This window comes from Camelus ferus, chromosome 4, assembly GCF_009834535.1.
Source record: "Camelus ferus isolate YT-003-E chromosome 4, BCGSAC_Cfer_1.0, whole genome shotgun sequence".
Classification (NCBI taxonomy): Eukaryota; Metazoa; Chordata; class Mammalia; order Artiodactyla; family Camelidae; genus Camelus; species Camelus ferus.
The window spans coordinates 41,985,334-42,007,874 of NC_045699.1; the positions used below are offsets into that span (position 1 = coordinate 41,985,334).

Genomic DNA, 22,541 nt, shown 5'->3' on the forward strand with positions numbered 1-22,541 from the left:
CATATTCATGTAGCCATGTGTTTTCTTCTGTTTCAGGTGGAGATTTTTTTCCATCAGGTGTATCAATTGTGTTTTAGCATAAGAGTAATTTGAAGAGTACTTCCTGAGTGTTCAGAAATAAAAAGTGCAGGAGATTCAGCATCTCAAACTTTAATCCCTCTATGTATATGCTTTGTTATTACTTTGAATAATAGGAAATATAATAAGTTAGAAGGAAATTGAGCAATAAGGCCTGCAAGGAAATTGATGGCTGAGGAATTCTAAACTGAGTTCACCTAAAAACTAACCTGTCAAGGACTTTTCTCTGTTTTGACATCTTCAGGCAGTTCCAGGGCCACACAGACGGGGCCAGCTGCATTGACATTTCTAACGATGGCACCAAGCTCTGGACGGGTGGCTTGGACAACACGGTCCGGTCCTGGGACCTGCGCGAAGGGCGGCAGCTGCAGCAGCACGACTTCACCTCACAGGTGCGGGCTTGTGCACAGGACGCCTTAGAAGGCATGGCTTCCTGAAATAAATGAGAGGCAAGCGGGAATTCCAGGTCACTTCTGATTCTGGATTAGATAATTAAAAATTTTGTTTTCTATCAAAATACAACAGTATATATTTTGTCAAAGAATTTTTAAAAATCTCACTTATAAGCTTTTAGCAAGTTTTTATTTCAATGGCCATTACTCTGTGAAATTTAAATTTCACATAATTGATTAGTAAGCTATATTAAGGAGATCTGTCTCATTACTTGGGACCACCCATTTGACTTTGATTTCTTCCTGTGCAATTCACATTATCTTGATTTCCTCCATAATTTAAATAGTATCCCCTGAAGAGGCAGTACCTCCCAGTTAAAGGAAGTGTGTCCTCAGTAGCCCCCATCACTGTTGCCTGTTTTAATTCTAGATCTTTTCTCTGGGCTACTGCCCAACCGGAGAGTGGCTGGCCGTGGGGATGGAGAACAGCAACGTGGAGGTGCTGCACGTCACCAAGCCTGACAAGTACCAGCTGCATCTCCACGAGAGCTGCGTGTTGTCGCTCAAGTTCGCCCACTGCGGTACGCCAGCCCCTTGTGTCCCTCAGCCAGGACCGCTCACTCACCCGCCTTCCTGCTGACTCATTGCAAGTCGGGGCCTCTCCTTCGTTGATGTGTCCCTATTCAGCGTTATATTACTCCCTCACACATGCCCACTTCCCCAATGCCATGCAATTTTCTCGCATTTATCCATTTTATCCTTGTCATAAGTATAAATGATTCATTAAATTTAAGAGAGTGGGCTTTATTTTTCCTTAAAACTCTTATTTGTTGCAAATTAGACAAGTTTCCTGTGTACCATTTGATGTTCTACAAAGCAAATCTCAGGACCCTGACAAAGTAACAAACACTGCCTTTTTCGAAACCCTCTTCCTGTAGGCAAATGGTTTGTAAGCACGGGGAAGGACAACCTTCTGAACGCCTGGAGAACACCTTATGGGGCCAGTATATTCCAGGTAACACTTTGCTTGCTTGCCTTCACTCACTGTGTGCTCACTGCGTGGTTCTCTGCATTCTCACAGGTTAGTAATGCCACAGGTGTGTCCCACCTAGGCAGTGGGCGCTAGTGTCACTCCCACGGCTCAGAGAGGAAACCTGTGCCTGCGGGAGGCTAGGCTCGCAGCCGCAGCTGCGGAGCCGGGAGTCACATCTGCTGCTCTCTGAGCCCAGAGCCAGGGTGCTGTCTGTGCCCATTGCACTAACTGGCCCTTCGTGGTCCCTTTTTACCCAACGTCGTGGCATCTGTGACATTTATTCATTTATTTATTTTTGCATCATAGCTTTTAAAACCTTTGTGTTTAAAATTTGAGCATTTTGCTTACTCATTAGTATTATTTCTGACTTTTCCTCCCAAAAGAGTGCTAAGGAAAAGTCCAGTAAACCTTGATCGATTTTATAAACTTTTCGTCTTATTAACTCAGTGGTACTCTGTGTAGTTTGTGAAATTATTTGTAGGAAAACCACATTGTAGGCATGATACACATACACTCGCTTCTCCCTTTTGCTAGTATGTGAGAATTTCATAGGCCAGTTAAAGATTTCCTATTTAACCTTCTATATTTAGGATGTTATTATCGAGGTGGTGGTCTTTTCTTAGGAATAACATAACGGATCTGCAGTTTTCTTGACCAAGTGTTACTAAGTCATCATCAAGTAGATTAATTTAGTTGAATCTAAAACTGCTTCTATTGAGTGAGAGTACTGTGCAGGATAGTAAATAGGACAAAAATAGCTGATTCTTGCTGGTCATGAAGTTGGTAATGCAGTGCAGTGTTTTTCATATAAGGATCACAATCTTTTAGGTGGTCCCCACCAGCACTTTTTTTAAGAAAAAATGAAACCAAAAATATTAGTGTGTCTTTTGTGGTAAGTGTGAATTTGATATCTCCTGTCTGCTGGTTTGTGCAGTAAAATGTGTTTATTACATGTTGTGATCAAAAAGTTTGAGAAACACTGGTAGTAGGTTAGCATCTGCGTGTCAAACATTTATTTTTTAACTGTTCAAAGTCCTGGGGTTTGTTCGTTTGTGTAGCGCAGTTTAGTTAAAAGTTAACTGGGAACCTGTGCAGTCGGTGTAGTTGGACATGGTATTTGGAACTCTTCACAGTGGTACATTTTTCTTTCTATTTTTTTTTCTTCCTAACTATTGAACCCTCCCCCACTTGCAAATTTATATTCTGTTTTTACACAGGAAAAAACTAGGCTTTATATTAAAAATATTTTTATATCCCCTATCTCAAAAAATGTAGTGTTTTCAGTGCCATTTCCCATTATTACCTCATCTGAACTCTGAAGCCACCCTCTGAGGTGGCACAGGTAAGATGTCTTTACCTCATTACCTTTTTAAGGAAACCGAGGCTCTGACAGGTTAAGTGACTAGTGTTCTGCAGCTCTATCTAAATCCAAACCATCTGAGTGATGTTGAGGGTTTTCATCCTAAGAACCCTCAGCTCTTAGCTGGAGACCAGGATTTGAAGTAGAGCCTTCTTTTTTCATCAGCAGAGGGGCTCGTACCACAGACCTGACCTACCTGGCACCCGGGGTCCCCTAGGAATGTACCTGGCCCCGCCGTTTTAAGGAAGCACTTTAAAGGGACTTAAGGGACTGCCTTTCCTCGCTCGGGCTTGTGGTCAGCGGCATGGGTTATGCTTCTGTTTGCTCCCAGTCCTCCAGCCCTGCCTCTCAGTATCGGATGGAGTTTTCTTTCGGTCTTTAACACATTTGTTTGTGTGCTTCTTTCCTAGTCCAAAGAATCCTCTTCGGTGCTTAGCTGTGACATTTCTGTGGATGACAAGTACATTGTCACTGGCTCTGGGGACAAGAAGGCCACGGTTTATGAAGTTATTTATTAAGGACAAATCTTCACGCGAGCTGGACTCCTCCTCCTTGTAGCACTTTGTTCTGTCATCCTTTTGTTCTCCCGCATCTAAAACCAAGGATTTCAGATCCTCACTGCAGTTGTGGAGTTCAGCCCCGCCCCACCCCCCACTTCCCTGCTACTGAATTGTGAATACTCATTAAGAACCTGTGATACCAAATCTTCAGCTGTCTACTTGGAAGAACATGGAATAACCATACTTAACAGTGAAAGGAATCTTTAATTATGTATTATATCTGTAATATATTTATTTTGTTTAAAGAAGGCTTTCTAACAATGACTGACTAAATAAAGCTGTCTGCTCCTGCATTGATAATGAAGATGCGTTGTATTTGATACCCCTCCCCCCCTTTTGTCAAAGGAGGGGAAAGGAAGGTTTAAAATAACTGATTAAAAATGTCACTAAATGTAGACTAATGACTGTATAGAGATGTGAAATGTATAATTACACATGGAAGCAATATGTTGCTGTGTTGTTAGATTTTCTTGTTTTCGTTTTCTACTTATTTTAAGGATGTTTGGAACTTTGAACAATTAGAACGTGACAGACCATGTCATACTCATTTGAGTCTATTTGGACAACCTTAACCGAAATATCTGTAGCTTTAGATTATATTCGATAAAAGTAATTAGACCTTTTTTTTCCTTTTTTTGACTTGTTGACAAGTGTCTTTGTAATATGTTTTTAATTCATTTTTTTATTGTATTATAGACAGATGAACAAATTAAATTTGGCCTCAAAGAGAGAACTTAATCCCTCCTGGATATTTTTGCCACATTTCTTTGCAAAGGGAGATGTATATCTTTGGGCGGTTTTGTCATTATGAGGAATTATGGGCTATTTTTTGGCGTGTTCTTTGGGAACTGCACAGATTCAGGGGAGGATTCCCCTCACTGTGCAAGTCAAGTCTTTTACAAGATAAAGACCAGCAGAGGAGAATTTGCAGGGAGCTCCCTCTGAAAATCAGAAAGAATGGACTCTCACCTGGGGTGAGGACCCGCTTTCTTCATCCCCCTTCTTTCCATGTCTTAGTTGGATGTCCCTGAAATGGACACAGGCTGTGCCACTGTGCCAGAAACATTGTGTTATCTTTTATGTTGTTGTTGTTGCTGTTAAACTATGATATGTGACTCCTTTTTTTTATTATTATTATTTTTTGTTTGAATGCTTTAAAAAATCTTTTAAGTCTGTGGATCTGCTGATGTACAGTGCCTTTGCTGCTATGGATCAAAATCAAGAGAACTGTGTAGATAAACTTTATTGTGTAAGTAGAAAATTACTTAATTTCATACTAGAAATGGATGGACGCTGCAAGTTGACATGGACTGTCCGTTGCCGTTCCTAATGTGGTAGCAGAAGAAACAAATGGTGTCTTAAGTGCTTAGTGTTTGATGTCATTAACAGTTTCGTAAAACTCTACAGTGTAGAAAGATTTTGATACTAAACTGTGCATTGTACATAGTTCTAATGCATTGTATTGACCACCAGTACTTCTATAATGGTAGATTGTTTGTGCATTCAGACTTTTAAGCATTAAACATAAATAACTTCTAGTATGCTTATTTCTAATTCTTTGTTTTGCTGGCTTTATTTTTTTTATCTTTGACCATGCCATCCTATATATTAAAAATTACTCATTTCATTCACGGGAGATTGTGTTAAAAGTCACGTGAACTTTTTCACTGTTGCTATTTAAATTTTGTTTTTATTTTCACTGGAGAAGAGCTAGAAGGGAGAGTGGATAGAGGTTATCAATGACAGTTTACTGCCAAATATTCATTGAGTGCCTCTTCACTTTGTAAAAATACCATCTATCCAAAAGTTGTGTTACTCAAAGCCTTGAGGCTTTGGAGCTGTGCTGTTCAGTATGGTTACCACTAGCTGTTTGTGGCTATTTGAATTTAACTTTGAGTAAAATCAAAAATTCGGCTTATCGGTCATAGTAACTACATTTCAAATGTTCAGTTAACCACATGTGGCTAATGGCTACCATGTTGGACTATATTAATTTATAGAATATTTCCATCATCACAGAAAGTTCTGTGGCACCAGCGCTGCTTTAGAGTTGGCCCACGCATACCATGTCCAGCCTTTGGGGTTTGGGAAACATTTCCAGTGTCATACACTGAAGTTTTCGAAAGCATGAGGTTCCCCAGGGCTGCTACTGTTGGGTGTGTGCACCTTTGGGGTAAAGCAGTGCTTAAGGACTCAAAACTTCTGGGACTCTGAAACCTGACATTTTATGGATCCACTGGGTAGAAAGAAGGCTGGGGCTGGGAGCCCCACGGTGGTCTGGAGTGTCTCAGTGATCAGCAGTAAGAGGTAGTGACTCTCGGTGCAGAGTCCAGCAGTGTTCACCAAGGTGGGGCAGGAAGCAGCACTCCCAAGTGTGAGGGTATGAGTTCCGCACCATCAGATGGTGGCATTTTTAAAGTACTCTTAGCTTAATTAATTCCTGTTTATCCGTATTAAAATTTCTCAAAACATAATAGAGATTTGGAGTAACAGAAAAATCATTTTGGCTCAAAGAGTTATGACCCTTGCATACTGTGTTGACACTTGTAGAAGAAAGTGCCCTCCTCAAGGAGTTAGAATTCTCACTTGGTCCCTGGTCAAGTTTGTGATGCCCTTTAGTTTTCTTTAGAGAGATCCAAAACGGTGGATTAAAAGTGGATTTTTACTGGATTAAAAACTGAGATGAATGCATTAAAAAGTCTAGCTTTTTAAAATAAGGGGGGAGGATATAACTCAAGTGGTATAGTGCATGATGCACAAGGTCCTGAGTTCAATCCCCAGCACCTCCTCTAAAAATAAGTAAATAGACCTAATTACCTCTTCCCCCACCAAAAGACATTTTTTTTAATTAAAATAAATGGGCATCGATATCCTATCATTGCTGAGCTTTTATCTGATTAGATTTTTATGTCTGATATAAGTCTTAGGCCTGGATTAAAATACACAGCACTCTTGATGTTGTTGATGTTTTAATTCTCACTTGGTTTACCATAGTTTTTACTCCCAAGTATGGCCTTGCAGAGTCTGAAGAACAACAAAGGTAGAATCACCTTGAACCACGGAGAGCTTGGCATCAATGAAAGCACAGAGTGGTGCAGGACCAGAGGATGGACATACACAGAACCACCAAGAAATAGAAACCCAGATTGAAGACCTTCCTAAGGCTGGCAGATCACATGTAAAGTGACAAACTCTAACATATTTAGGTTTCTACAGACACACACCTCACCTATGGGGCACTACTCCCTGGCTTCTTGTCCACTGAGCTGCAAAAGATCGGTCTCGTCCTGGAACGGCGTGCGTTGAGGCTTTAACCGCAGCCCTGTAACACCTGCAGGTGGTTGCAGTGCTGCAGCCATGGGATATCCAGAAACTCGGTTCCAAGCCATCTCACATGGCCGTGAAATCCTGGGACCCGCAGTCAAGAGCAGGAGAAATTGATGCCCCACAGTCGGAAGGCAGCATTCTGGATAGAGACGCAGTACACCAGCGAGATTTTGAGCAACCAGACCATCAGCGATACCCTCTTCTGTCAACACAACCACAGTTCTGGTGTCCTCAGTTGGCCATTCTTGTACTGGCATTTGTATAGCTCAGAATGCATAACGTGAGGGATTTGTCAGCTGGTATTTTGGGGCAGTTGTAAGGAAATGTGTACTGGAATTCCTTGCCCAGCATTAAGTAAGCAATTACAAAATTACTACGGATGTTGGTACCAAAAGGAGTTCTTCTGACATCCTTGGATGTTCATTTCTGTCGCTGCCCAGCTCCTGGGCACCGTGTAGAGCGGCGTTCAGCAACGAGCCCTGGGTCTTGCCGCCTTCAGTTTCCCACTGGGGCATCAGCGGTAGAAGCAGTGGCTTGCAACCAGCCCTGTTCTTCTGAACTAATTGCATTTATTTACCTTTCAGTTCAAACTTCTGTTCAGAACTGACAATGGAAATAGCTTATTTTTGACAACCCAAGCACATCAGAAAACCTCTCATGTGTTAGAACATTTTAACACCAATGCTGCCTTGGTGGCAGGAACTAAATTTTGTTGTAAGCTACTGTTAACATTTTATTTTAGTCTTTGGGTTGTTGGTAGCAAGTGACAGAATTTTTTGGGTCCCAGATAGGAATTAGCAGGGGAGCTGGGCTCTCGTTTACCTCTCCCCAGGGAGAGAAATTCTCAGCTGGGAGCTTAGGTATTTGGCCTACCGGGAAGGAGAATTCCCACAGGGCTGCCTTTAGTCCAGAGGAGACCCACAAGCGCAGCGTTTTCACAGAAGTTCTGTCTGATCTCACAGCAGGCCTATGCAGGCTAGGATGCTAGAATACTGAATTTACACAAAAGAGCACAAAGCATCAGAGGAGAAGAGTGATTTTCCCAAACACTCTGTCTCCCAGGGAAGACAAGTCGGCCTGAGATCCAAGGCTCCGGACCTGCAGTTGGAATTCTGTCTGCCTAGCGTGAAAGATAGGAAGAAAACTGGAGAGGGAGTGTCCAGATACTTAAACCTTGCTGCTCTTTGCCCATCAGTTTCACACAGGTTAACTGGCTTGGAGACTTCTGCATCTCAGCAGCTCTTGAAAACTCCTTAAATCAATCACAGGTTGCCTTTTGAGATCCTGTGATGTGAGTACTTACTGTGCACAAGGCAAAGACCCACCGTGGGCTAAGAGACTTCTCCACGTCCAACCCTGGCATCTTACTGCCTCAGGCAGGGAGCCTCCCCTATTAACTTGACATTGTCATTTGATGAGAACATTCAGAACTAACAAGTCTTCTGTTATTTTGGAGGAAGACTGAAACTCACATAAATGTCATGCTTTATTTGACTTGAGGGCAACAAATAAACACACTGAAAGGTACACTTGAGGTGTTTGGGTTTTGAGAATTTGGGCAGCAGATTTCTGAACTCTAAGGTGGAGCCCAAACTAATGCCCAAATGGTTGCTAGTGGCCTAGGATTTCTCCCCAGACCTAGGTGGTAGTTGGCCACTTCTCAGTCTTTAATAAATGCCTCCACAGCCTCTTCTAAAAGAAGCTACTCTAGGTGGTACCTTGGCCACGTCTTGTGTCATGTGGTGTTGAGCCAAGCTAGATATTTTTGTTCTTCCAGGAGGCTGGAAAGTAGCCGGAGAATGTTAGTGGTGGAAACTAAGTCAAAGAAAACTGTCAGGCCGAGCACATGCCCTTCTTCCTTGTGGCCCATCGACACGCAGACAAGACACACCATCAGGAACCACCGTGAGGGTTGGAGTGAGACCCCCAACCCCCATGCATCGAGCAGAGCAAAATACTCCTTAGGACAATTTCCCAACGTTTGAAGAACTTCTGTCAGATGCCTCTTCATCCCAAAGAGTTTAGCTCAAACAAATACTATTCACCTCAATGTCTATTGGGTCAAGTCTTAGCATCACACATCCAACTCAGAGAAGGAAGCCTGGTGCTGCTGAGAACAAAGCACCATCCCCGAAGCCTGTTCGTCTTAACCAGATGAAGGAAAACAAGACTTCCTGGATTAATTGAAGAAATCACCCGTTAAGCTTTGTTCTTCAATCTCCCGCAGATACTCATCCCCCCTTTAATTTTTCTTCCAAGTAGACCATCAGTGTTAATGAAATGTGATTTCAGGTTTTATGGCTGAGTGCGGAAGTTCAAAGTTATGGTTTCTATGCTGATGATCAGTCAAGCCCACTGCACGCACATCTTGGGCCTCAGAGTTTTTGTGTGAACAGAAACAGCCTCCTGGGCGCAAGATGGTGGTTGAGACAGTTACTCTGAGGACAAAGGCCTTGATTCAGACACTCGTTCCTGAGTGTCCTACATCTGGGTATATATCCAAAGGGAATGAAATCACTATCTTGGTCTTAAAAACCAAGCATAAAGTGCCCCTAATGAGAATTTTAGTGGTGCTCACTAAAGTGAAGGACTTAGCTCCAGTCCCTGAGTTGTGTAAGATAGGGGTCCAGTTTCATTATTTTGCATGTGAGAATCCAGTTGTTCTAACACTATTTATGGAAAAGATTATCTTTTCCTCACTGTATATTTTTAGGACTCTTGTCAAATATCAGTTTGCCGTATACATATATATACATAGGCAGGGATTTATTTCTGGGCTTTCAGTTCTGTTCCACTGGTCTGTGTCTGTATTATGCTAGGACCATACTGCTTTGATTCCTATAGCTTTGTGGGGTTGTTTGAAATCAGGGAGCATGACATTTCCCACTTTATTATTCTTCCCCAAGCTTGCATTGGCTATTCAGGGTCTTTGTAGTGCCATACAAATTTTAACATTGCTTTTTCTATTTCTGTGAAAAATGCATTGACTCTATAGGTGACTTTGGATAGAATGAATAGTTGAATAATATTTTTATGATCTGTGAACACAAGATGTCTTTCTATTTATTTGTGTCCTCTTCAGTTTCTTTCTATATAGTTTTCAGTGTAGAGATCTTTCACCTTCTTGATTAAATTTGGTCCTAAGTATTTTATTGTTTGTTGATTACATCCCACCCAGCAGCACTCCATAATCCAACATGTTAATATTTCTGGAGCAAAACATAAATATTCATAGTGGGTGAAGTAGGTGATGACTATAAATTTCTACAGCTCATTTTGGGGCAGTTTTGCCCCAAATGCATTAAGAAAAAACTTCTGGTATTCTTCAAATTTCCCATGTTGGAATTGGAAATAAGGGATTTGAGGACCTGTACTCCTGGAGTCCCCATTTTGCAGATTAGGAATCAGATTCAGAGGTCAAGTGACTTGAATAACAGAAGCTTGCTCTGTCTGACCCCAGAGCCAGTGTCCTTCACCTCTCCCTACTGTCAGCGTGTCAGTAATGGAACAAGGTTGCCCAGATGTTCCTTTGGCCCTCTCTCTTCTATTGCTCTGTTTCATTCTCATATGCTATTTCCGTATCTTCTGCATCTCTTCTAATCAGCTACTGCAAATTACTCTCATGCTCAAGCAAAATTCCATACTTTTTCTTTAAGAAGAAAAAATCAGGACTTGGGCTTTGCTATCATGTCCTCAGCCATGAGAAGCTTGCTTCTTGATCTGATGCAATTTTCTATAAGATTAAAAGTCTGACCTCTAGACGAGAGGCATTGTTAAAAGCAATACACTATGATGGTAACAAAAACGTCAGCAAAAGACATGTAGCATCAAAAATATCTTTCTAACAATTTTCTGATTGGAAATGTCCTAATGCATGCTTTGTTTTGTTTTTCTCTTCCAAACTTCAAATGTGCTTAGCTTTTTTGCTTTTTTTTTCCCCCCATGTACTCTTTTGATAAAATACTGTGTTTTGCTTTGGCCTTGTTTTTGTTTTGTTTCACTTTGTTTAAAAGCACTTTGTAGCATGGACAGGAGTCTTGTTTGAAAGACGGGTCACACGGGAAGATTTTCTTTGATTGCTAGTGTGTGTTTTGATTCACGAGCTCACAAAGACCCAACCATGGTGGTTAAAACAAAATTATTTACAGGCACGTTAAAATTGCGCTGAGATAGCAGAAGGCCCAGCTCACAGGCTAGACTAAGCTGCAAGGCAAGGGACAGAGGTTGCCTGAAATCCTGGGAGCCACTATTCTGGGCCCACAAAGGTATCGTGAGCTAATGGTCCAGTATGGGGACAGTTTGATTACATAACCTGAGTGCTTAATACCACACACCTGTATTAAACAGGTTGATTCTCTCCACCGCCAAGGAAGGAACTCAGGGAATTCAAAGCGGTAACTTTGTTGAGTTTTAATTAAGATCACATCACAGAACTTGGACCAGTTAAGTTACTGTCTGAATTGCTATCTTGTGAAAAAACAAGGACAGCCAGAACCAGTGCAGGGACGCGTAGCCATTTAGACGGTGCATAATTGGTTCCCTGAGGAGAGTTGGGCAGCTCTGTGTGTTTTAAGGGTCATCTTTTAAGGATGTTGCAAAATTATAATCCTGTTCATCTGTGATCCCTGGAAAATCTTTCCTGAAATCTCTAGCCGTCCAGGGAGGTATCACTCTGTCCGGAATTGGACACTGACGCCGTGCTCAAGTCACCCTCTCTCTGGAGATAAGGATGGTACACGATGCCAGTGGCCAGCCTAGCAGGGAGCAGTAAATGTTAGCTCTTCCCCTGATTAACCCAACAACCCTCCACACTGTTAGATAAGACAGCATTTCCAGTAGATATTTGCTCTCTGGGCCATTATAGGACTAAAATGTGTATAGAAGTTACCATATAAAATGTGGCAATAAAAAGGAAACTTTGCACAACTTTTCACAATGCAGATAAAGGAAACCTTTTTAAAAGAAAAAATTTTATTCCAATGTTTTCTAAGACATAATCTTAGTGTCCAAGCAAATAAACACTCTATCAGATGCATGTATCAATGGAAAAGCTTGCCATTTTTGCTGCATATCTTTATGAGAGAGATGTTTGTTTTTTAGCATTAGTGGCTCAAATTAAATTCTTTAAAACATTAATTTCGCTGAAGCTGAGTTGTAAAAATCCTACACATATATTTGCCATCATGGAGAATTAGGAAAATCATTAGGTTTTATGATTAGGTTGGTAGATGATTTAGAACAAATTTGAGAAGTTAAATATACATTCATTTATTCAACAAATATTCATTACATAGCTACTCTATGTTTTAAGGAACTGAGCTAGACACCAGGGATACAGAAATGCACAGAACAGAGATGGTCCCTGTCCTTAGAGAGTTTAGGATAGAATTAGACTTCATGTAAGTAACGGAGTGATTACATCACAGTTGGATGCACAGGATACTAGAGGAGATCAGGACGCTATGGGACCACATGGAAGGAAATATAACCCAGACTTAGTAGGGTCAGGGGAGGCTTCTGGAAGGTAGAATCAGGACAGGCTTCTGGAATAAGTGATATCTAAGCCAAAACTTGAAAAATAAGGAAGGACTGTTCAGATTGGGAGTTTGTGGATATGCAAGAAAATTCAATGCAGCGGGAACAAGTGCTAACGCCCAGAGGTGACAGAGAGCAGGGAGACTCCAGCCACTTGGGAGCCCCTTGGTGTGGTGCTGGCTGGAGTGCAGGGGTGGGGGAAGGGGGACCTAATAACCAAGGGCAGATCATGAGACCCTTGTGAGCCATGTAAGGATTTACGACACACTAAGGGCCATGAGGATCTATAAAGGATTTAAAGCAGAGGAGTAGCATCGTCAGGTATTCATTTTGAGAGGATCAGTCAGGGATACATAAAAAATAGATTAGGAGGGGAATGGATTATAGGCAGGGACTGCTTAGGACACTATAGGAGCAACTCAGATGAGACCCAAGGCAGGCCTGAACACAGTGACAGTGGGGATGGGGATGGGCCCTAGAGACCCTAAAGGGGTAGAATTGACCGGGACTAGGTAATTTGTTGCAGACTTAACTGGGGTTGTTGTTTGTCTGTTTTTCTGTTCTGTTAGCAAGCATCAGAAAGGGTCCTTGAACCTACACAGAAAAGGGGTTTCTTGGAGGCTTTCAGGATAGGTCACAACGGCCTGGGGATTTAGAAAGCACAGAACTTCATGTGTTCCAAGCCCTCAAAAGTCCAAGGGGCCATTGTTTCTATAGTGTGGCCATAAAATTTTGGGTTTTGATCACTTCTCTGGAATTCAGTCTCAGGAGAGAAAATCAGTGGGCCGGCTTAGACCCGGCCCCTACCCTCATACCCCGCTGCTGCCCACCCGTGCAGCCAGGGTTGGCGTGCTCTGCTACAGTGCGGTGGATAGGCAGAAGTTAGGAAGCTGGTAGGTGTATCACTGAATCTACTGTAAGTTACTGTCTTGAGGTGGGCTTTCCTGCGTGTGAATGGAAGCGAGGAACTTATATTTATTACGTGCTTACAGTATGCCTAACTCTGGAGAAGGTACCTGTATACCAAATACCTGAATATATAACATTCATATATTCATATATTATATATGAAATCTCATTCTGATTTCAACTCTATAAGATTTAAGAGGGCTGTTTGACATACAAGAACATGGAAGGCTGAGCAAATTTAAAGAACTTACCCAAAATTATATAACTAGTAAGTAGTCAAGCCAGTTTTTAAACCCTGGCTCCTTATGTCACCTCATCATTCTCAAAATTTTCACCCCAAGATGTTTTAAGGGTATGTATGGCATGACTTCCACTTACCCAGCATTGAATATATCATTCTTTTTGCATTTGCTCAAGCTTGAGTTTATGAAGTCTGGTTTTATTTAAATCAAAATGTATACCATCAATTCTGCATATTTATAAAACCTGTCAATATAATTTGTAACCAGATCTATCCCAAGCAAGGTAAATTCCATACCTATATTGTCTCAGGTGTCCTTCCAGAGTTGGCTCTTCATAGGGAAGGGCAAGTATTCTTCTTCTCCAATGTTCTGTTCTCCGACCACCCATTTCTTTTACAGTCATGATAGTTCACCAAGCAGCAGCTCTCCCAGCCACCATTCTTTCACTGCACAAGTGTTGATGGAGCACAGGCTCAGACAGTGTTTGGGACTAACGAGTGTATTCAAGGGTCCAGGAGCAACTCATTCCTGTGCCAAATATCACTCCAAATAGCTCCCACCCAAACCCCAACCTGCCGATTGAACACTGAAACACTGAGAGCCATGCTTTTCCGTAAACCTGTACAGCAAATTTCTTCTGGTTTGCAGTCATCTGTTGATGAGCATATCATGGAAAACAGAATCAAGAGCTTTGTGAAATTCAAGCTCTATTACGTCTATTTCATCCCTCTGATCTACCAGGCCTGTCACTCTGTTTTAGAAGGAAATTAGATGGTTCTGACAAGACTGTTCTTCACAAAGCAATGTTGATTATTACCTAGTATTCTGTGATCGCATGGGTGTTTGCAAATTGATTTTTTGATGATTTGTTCTAGTATTTTCCATGTATGAAAACTAAATTGACTACTCTATGATTTTCAGGGCTGTCCCTTTCTCAGTTTCAAATATAGATTGTATCTCTACTTTTTTACTGTTTAGTGGCCTCACTGATCCCCGTTGAATTGTTAAAACTGCTTTTGTTAAACATCATTAGGCTTGCTTCAAAGTTATGTAAGGGGAAACCCTTAACGGAAATGATGACTTGAATATGTACAGGTTTGTTTTTTTTTTTTTAATGAAAACACAGTAACAAAAAACTGAGATCTGGGATTTTTTACAAATTGGTAAACTCCTAAAGCTTTACTAAGCCACCATCCGCAGCTTTAAGGTTGGCTTAAACAAAACTAAGACTTTATAAGGTTACCATGACAGGGGCATAACAGCAAGTCATGCTTAGTGAAATAGTTAAAGATGTTTAAGGAAATTGATTCAAATATTTCTTCCCCTTGGCAAGTTACAGGATAATGTATACTTTTGAGATGTAAAGAGATTTGTTAATTAGTAGACATCTAATTCTGTCTAAGATGTCTGTTGAGACATTTGTTTCACAATGAAAGGTCCTTGGAATTTGATTCTGTCAAAAATGTCCTTGGGCATATTTGGCTCATGCCAAATCATCCTCGATATTTGGTCCTGTCAAAATATCCAAGCTTAGAAAATGTCCCTGGGTTCAAATACCCCATAATGTTTATTTATACTTTGATTTACAGGAATAATACATTAAAAAAACTATCATGTTTTATTGGTCCAATAATTGTGTTCTGGCTGTATTGCCAGTAATAACCCTTCTTTCCTCCAAAGCATAGCTGGTAATGGCACATGGGGTTAGGTGGATGGGTCAGGGTTCAAATCTTGAACAAGAGCAGGATTTACGTTAACTACATAAACCGAGGAAGAGTCCTAAGTTACAGAAATGCATAAGGGACTACAAGTCAAGGATGGGCTCTCACGATGAACTGGCACGTTAATGTGTCACTGGGTATTTGGTTGGCTGTGACTGGGTCATTCAAAAGGGCAGTTGTTTTTTTTTTAATTGAGGTATAGTTGATTTACAATGTTGTGTTAGTTTCTGGTGTACAGCAAAGTGATTCAGTTACATATTTACATGTACGTATATATATTCTTTTTCATATTCTTTTCCATTATAGGTTATTACAAGATATTGAATATAGTTCCCTGTGCTTAGACAGTAAGTCCTAGTTATTTATCTATTTTATATATAGGAATGTACATGTAATGGTAATGGCACATGGGGTTAGGGCAAAGTTTGAAAGGAGGAGCTTGGTCAAGCTGCTATGTAAAATGAGCAGAGAACATGTTGACAGAAACACTTCGCAGAGCAGCGAGCTTGCTGGGGCGGAGTGAAGGTGGGTGCAGCTCTCCCACCACACAGCTGTCGGGCGTTAAGAGCCACCATGAGGGGGACACTGGGCATCTAGCTAACCCCACCACAACTATCCCATCGCCTGGGCTTAATGGGCGATGTTTTCCTTGAATCCATGCTCTATAGAGGTACCATCGTGGTAGACCACAAGAAGTGTGTGCCACTTTTTGGAGAGGTTTTAGTGAGTGTGACTCTCACCTGCCAATCAGCGTGGACAACCACGCCCTCAGCTGGTGCCTACCTACCGTGGATCCTGCCCGGCCGAACCAAGTGTCGAATCCATAAGACATCAGTAAGGCTTCCCCTACCAGTATACCAGTGACCACTGGTCAGATGGTTACCAAAGTAAAACAAAACAAAAACCCTTTCTTTTGTTGTTTGGCAATGCAACATCTTTATTTGAAAATTCTCAGTGGAATATGGCAGAAATAGTATACTCACAAAATGAAAAGCTAATGCTATATTATAATGGTTTTTGTCACCATTTCCATTTCTTTAACAGAACGAGGAGTGAAAGATCCCGGAGCTGTGAAGACAGGAGGATCTGCAATGCCCAATGTACAACTAGTCAGGATTTGGATAACGTTATAATCATTCAAGGTGGATAGAAAAATATCAGCACAATGTTGGTATTGAAGGGGAAGTAAGGAAAACCCTGAACAGGTTAAAATGACACATAGAAGAACCAAGCATCACAGGTACTTTGAAGAACTCTCTGCAACCTGCAGGATGAAGAGGTCCTATTAATGCTACCAGAAAGAAACTCATTAAAGAAGCAAGTAATAGAATTCAAATCAGACATCAACCTCTAAACCCAACTTCATTGCGTGGAATTGAAATTTCAAAGGAGTATTAAGTGACCAGATGCAGAGAACTGTTCATGCACAGTTCTGGTGCTTAAGATGAAAAAGAATTCTTATTCACACAACTTGTGACAGCATTCAATGTTTAAGTGCCAGTTCCACATTCAAGACGGCACCAACACAGTTCACGCAGTTATTTACTGTACACAGTGTGGTATTGGGTTATACGATGTCATGAATTTATGCACTAACAATAAAAAGGTGAGAAGACACTTACAGATATATGTATATATGTACGTATATAGGAGAAAATGTTTACACTTGCATAGGGAAGAAATCTTCAAGATTGCAAATGTGAATGCGATTTGACTACTTCTGCCAAATGCACAAGTAAAAGGATGCTTGTTTCACTTTTCACCATCACTCTGGAAAAAAAATACCTTCTCTGGGTCTAACACACGAATATGTGACAATGGAAAGTGACACCTGTAAGCGCGCATCCAGGTTGTTGGGACTTCCATTTGTACCTTTGGAAGATGTAAATGAAACTTTTAAGTACATCATGGAGAAGGCAGAAGAAAATTTAGATGACCTAATAAATTATGTTGGAGACTATGTGTTCATGGAAGGCATGGAGGAGGCAGAAGAAGATCAGAAGCTCTGAGATTTCCACCAGAAACTGGGCCTGTTTTTACATCAGGGCTGAACCAAAGGACACACAATGCACTGGAAGGCAGGCATACCACATTTCAGAAGCTGATGGTAGTGCATCATCCTTCAATCTGGAGATATATTAAAGTGGTCACTCTCAAATATGGTCACCAACTTCACAACAGCATCAGTCACATAACTGAAACTGTTAGCAGATATAACAAATACAAAGCCAATGATCAGGTGGATATATACTCAGGAACAATTGCTATCAACCTAAAAGTTACCCTGCCAGACATCATGATGAGGAAGAACAAGAATGTATGTGAAATCCAAAATTCAACATCAATTACAATAAAAATGATGTAAATAAAATTTTAACAAAGTTAAATGTATTGTTTAATGAATCATGGACTAAATGTCTCATGGGATATTTTGGACAGGACCAAATGTCCCACCAGAAATTTGGTTAGCCCTCTAAAAAGAATAACATTTATGGAGCTCAGTGTAACTGCTTTTTCCTGCCATTAAGATAATAGAATCACAGGTGAAATCTTCGAACTAACTTATTATTAAAATGTGGTCAGCAACCCACTTAGACTGTAACCCTGTGGAAATGATATAAAGATGACAGCTTCTGAGGTTGTAGTAAACTTGTTTATAGGAAATTCAGAGAACAGCTGTGAAAATTTCCTCCCCCAAAACATCTGGGGTAAAAACAAGGTGAATACACCTGGACAGGGCTCCAGATAGAAAAATGATGGAGTTTTCTTCATCCCCTAGTTACTTTCTTGGCACCATCATAGGCTCATTGGTGCAGTTAGCTCTGGAGTCTCCAAGCAATAGTTCAGTAAAGAGAGCTTTGTGACTCCAAGGCAGACAGAACCATTTTTCAATTGCAGAAGCACTTAATTCTTTCTCACTTTAAGTGTGAAAGCCATTTGGGTGATAGCCCAGGCAGGGTATTGCAGACCGAGAGTGAAAAACTCTTGGCCTCTAAGAAGAAACAGTAGGGGAAAAAATTCAGTTACCATTTACTTAGAGACCAAGAAAAAAAAAAAATTGCATTTAGAAAAAAAGTGCTTTTGGCAGCCGTGCTTAAGACTCTCAAATTTGGAAGTTAAACATGGGAAAATGTTATAAACGAGTTGCACCATATTTGTCTATCACTCTCGTTTTGAAGTGGCAATCTGGGTGACTGGAAAGTATGAACACATCGCTATTCTGGTGCCGCGTGCTGAGAACGGCAAGTTGCAGAATGGAGCCTGCCTGTTGGGCTACTGCTTATAAATAGAAGGAATCTGGTTCATGCCACAGAGTGGGAGCTTCCGTTGGATTTTCTGCATGTGTGTGAAGGCAGCTAATGTGCTAGTGTATATCTGACAGGACAGCTCAGCTGTCATGAGCTGGCAAGTAGTGACAGAAGGGAAGAAGGGGCCCAGCAAATAGCCGTTCTCTGAGCATTCTCCTTGCAGCGTCAGGATGTTCCCTGGGGCAGTAACCCTCACGCTTGGGCTAGGATGCTGGGGCTGGCTGGAGTGCTGCAGAGGAGGCCGAGGGAGGTCTGGGGTGTCACAGAGCTCCAGAGATGCCCAAAGCTGGGTGGTGACGACTCATCCTCCCAGATGGCGAGCATGTACTTCCTCCTCCTCGGTTTTTGATGATGGTGGTCATTTTACAAGACAATAGGCCTATAGGAATGTTCAGAGAATGATGACATGCTCATATTCAGGTAGGAACATAATGTCATCAGAAAAGAAAGAACAATGTCTGCCGAGCAGGTTACTGCATTTGTATAGTTGTATTTAATTCCCGCAGGAGCCCAATTATGTAGGTGGCATTGGCCCAACTTAAAGGTGTGGAAATGGAGGTTCAGGGAAGTTGAAGTGATGGGCCCAAAGTCTATAACCAGTAAGTGGTGTGATTGGTCTACCCAATTTGACCTTAACAGCCTGTGATCAGCTGCTTCACCTTCTCCCCCATGAGGAAAGCATACCTGCGGGTGCACTGAGAGCCTGGTCATTCTAGGAGACCAGTGGGCCTTTGCCATGTAGCCCAGGGGATGACTCATGTCTTTGCACCTCTACAGAGGAGCAGTGGGGGCTGAGTGGCCAGCCACTCTCTGGCAATTCTGTCCCAAGGCCATGTAGATTGACAACAGGCCTGCTTTACAGAAGGGATTATAAGCCATTTCAGTTTTCAGGCAGAGCAAAAAGTCCGTATTCATTCCTGTGGGACCGTTGTCATCCAGCTGCCACCTGGGCCCCTGGAATAGGATCCAGTGGTCAGTGCTGGGATGGTGTAACCCTAAACATCCACCTGCAGAACTAACACTCTTCAGGCCCCAGGGACTTAACGTCTCCATCCTCACCCTTTGTCCTTAAAATAAGAAAGGTGACTCCATCCAAATGCCACGAAGACTAACGGGCTGTACTACTGCTACTTCCATCAGAGACAAGCACTACTTTGGAGTGTGTGAAAAGATTTGAATGGCAGAAGCGCTTAGGTAAGAGAAAAGACAAATTAATTAACTTGTCAAATAATTTTTCTCTGATCGCATGAGTGTGATGGAGTCTCGTGTGATCAGAGATCATTTCCCAGGAGTGCTGAGCATCGACTTTCTTATTACTCTTTCTGGTTCCAGAGATATTTACAAATTAGTGCAGTGTTCAGAGCACAGGCGCACAGGGTCTGAGGAACATTTTCTAAAATTAAATAAACCAAATTATTATTAAATCTGTATAGATGTAGGTCTAGATACAACAGAAGTGTTTTTCTTTACATTATTATATGGCTCTAGATACTGCTTTAAAAGATGGTGAAAATCATGATATGACAATTTCTATACTGAAATTAAAATATTCTGCAACTTTTTGTGTTAACAGTAATCTATTATACACAATACAAATGTTTGCTCATGTTATATAAAGGAATTTTAGTAACAACTCCAGTTAATACTGCCTCAGCAGAGTGAGTGTTCTCCAAATAGAAATTAATAATTAAAAAATCAGCTTACAATTATGATATTTCAAGAAATGTGTCTATTTTAGCATTACTGTCAATACAATACAAAATATGTGAAAATGTTGATTATAACATCATTAGTGTTTTGCAGAAACAAAGGCAAGAAAAGCACATTTTATGGAATATATTTGTGAGTTAGTGAGAGTGATTTTCCTTCTTATCAAACATCACTAGCCCATCAAAAAAACACTCAGACGTGTACAATGTAATTAAATCCAGTCATCTTTGAGAGCTTGTTGACTTTCAGTCATATAAAAACCATAGCTTTTTGAATATGTGTATACTCATGTATGACTGAAGCATTGTGCTGTACACCGGAAACTGACACAACATTGTAAACTGACTTATATTTCAGTTAAAAAAGAAGAAGAAAAACCATAGGTTTAAACAAGAATTTTTATTCTATCATTGTGAGGCTTGGAAAATTAAAAAATAGAATTGATTTTAGTTTTTAAGAGAAATTTCTGATTTTGATCTAGGCTATTCATTCAGCTCCCTGGAAAAGGGATGGAGACAGGGACTCAAGTTTGTACTTCTGGCCAGGAATGAAGTCAGTGTACTTGGCTGGTGCACTCCCTGAGGTGTGTCTCTTGGAAATTAGTGTTTTCTTCAGGCTCCTAGGCTTGCCCCTCTCCAACACCTGTCTGCTGTCCCATATATAATAAAATATAGACAAAATTAAAGATGTTTAAGGGTGAGTTTCTTTTTTTTGTGGTGTATTTTCTTCTGCTTTTTTTAAAAATTGAAGTATAGTTGATTTACAATGCGTTTAGTTTCTGTTGTACAGCATAGTGATTCATTTATACATACATATATATATATATTCTTTTTCATTATAGGTTATTACAAGCTATTGAAAATAGTTCCCTGTGCTATACAGTAAGACCTTGTTGTTTATCTGTTTTATATATAGTAGTCAGTATCTGCTAATCCCAAACTCCCAATTTATCCCTCTACCCCCTAGTAACCATAAGTTTGTTTTCTATGTTTATGAGTCTATTTCTGTTTCGTAAATAAATTCATTTGTGTCTTTTTTTTAAGATTCCACATATAAGTGTTATCATATGATATTTGTCTTTCTCTGACTTACTTCACTTAGTATGGTAATCTCCAAGTCCATCTGTGTTGTTGCAAATGGCATTATTTCATTCTTTTTTATGGCTGAGTAGTATTCCCTTACACACACACACACACACACACACACACACACACACACACACATACATACCATGACTTCTTTATCCAGTCATCTGTTGATGGACATTCAGGTTGTTTCCATGTCTTGGCTGTTGTAAATAGTGTTGCTGTGAACATTGGGGTGTATGTATCTTTTTTTTTTTTTTAACATTTTTTATTGATTTATAATCATTTTACAATGTTGTGTCAAATTCCAGTGTTCAGCACAATTTTTCAGTTATTCATGGACATATACACACTCATTGTCACATTTTTTTCTCTGTGAGTTATCATAACATTTTGTGTATATTTCCCTGTGCTATACAGTGTAGTCTATTCTACAATTTTGAAATCCCAGTCTATCCCTTCCCACCCTCCACCCCCCTGGTAACCACAAGTCTGTATTCTCTGTCTGTGAGTCTATTTCTGTCCTTTATTTATGCTTTGTTTTTGTTTGTTTGTTTGTTTTTGTTTTTGTTTTTTAGATTCCACATATGAGCGATCTCATATGGTATTTTTCTTTCTCTTCCTGGCTTACTTCACTTAGAATGACATTCTCCAGGAGCATCCATGTTGCTGCAAATGGCATTATGTTGTCGGTTTTTATGGCTGAGTACTTATTCCATTGTATAAATATACCACCTCTTCTTTATCCAGTCACCTGTTGATGGACATTTAGGCTGTTTCCATGTTTTGGCTATTGTAAATAGTGCTGCTATGAACATTGGGGTGCAGGTGTCATCCTGAAGTAGATTTCCTTCTGGATACAAGCCCAGGAGTGGGATTCCTGGGTCATATGGTAAGTCTATTCCTAGTCTTTTGAGGAATCTCCACACTGTTTTCCATAGTGGCTGCACCAAACTGCATTCCCACCAGCAGTGTAGGAGGGTTCCCCTTTCTCCACAGCCTCTCCAGCATTTGTCATTTGTGGATTTTTGAATGACGGCCATTCTGACTGGTGTGAGGTGATACCTCATTGTAGTTTTGATTTGCATTTCTCTGATAATTAGTGATATGGAGCATTTTTTCATGTGCTTTTTGATCATTTGTATGTCTTCCTTGGAGAATTGCTTGTTTAGGTCTTCTGCCCATTTTTGGATTGGGTTGTTTATTTTTTTCTTATTGAGTCGTATGAGCTGCTTATATATTCTGGAGATCAAGCCTTTGTCGGTTTCACTTGCAAAAATT

General features: G+C 40.7%; 1 protein-coding gene across 6 annotated transcripts in view; it reads left to right on the forward strand.

Moving 5' to 3' along the window:
* Nucleotides 1-4,977, forward strand: part of TLE4 (TLE family member 4, transcriptional corepressor) — a 137,876-nt gene extending 132,899 nt beyond the window's left edge. For all 6 annotated transcript variants that reach the window (XM_032477891.1, XM_032477892.1, XM_032477895.1 and 3 more), the window contains 4 exons: nt 323-470; nt 901-1,051; nt 1,409-1,485; nt 3,274-4,977. In XM_032477891.1, coding sequence (XP_032333782.1) covers nt 323-470; nt 901-1,051; nt 1,409-1,485; nt 3,274-3,381 — 484 coding nt within the window. In that variant the 3' untranslated portion in view covers nt 3,382-4,977. The remainder of the gene's footprint in view (nt 1-322; nt 471-900; nt 1,052-1,408; nt 1,486-3,273) is intronic.
* Nucleotides 4,978-22,541: the final 17,564 nt, after the last annotated feature.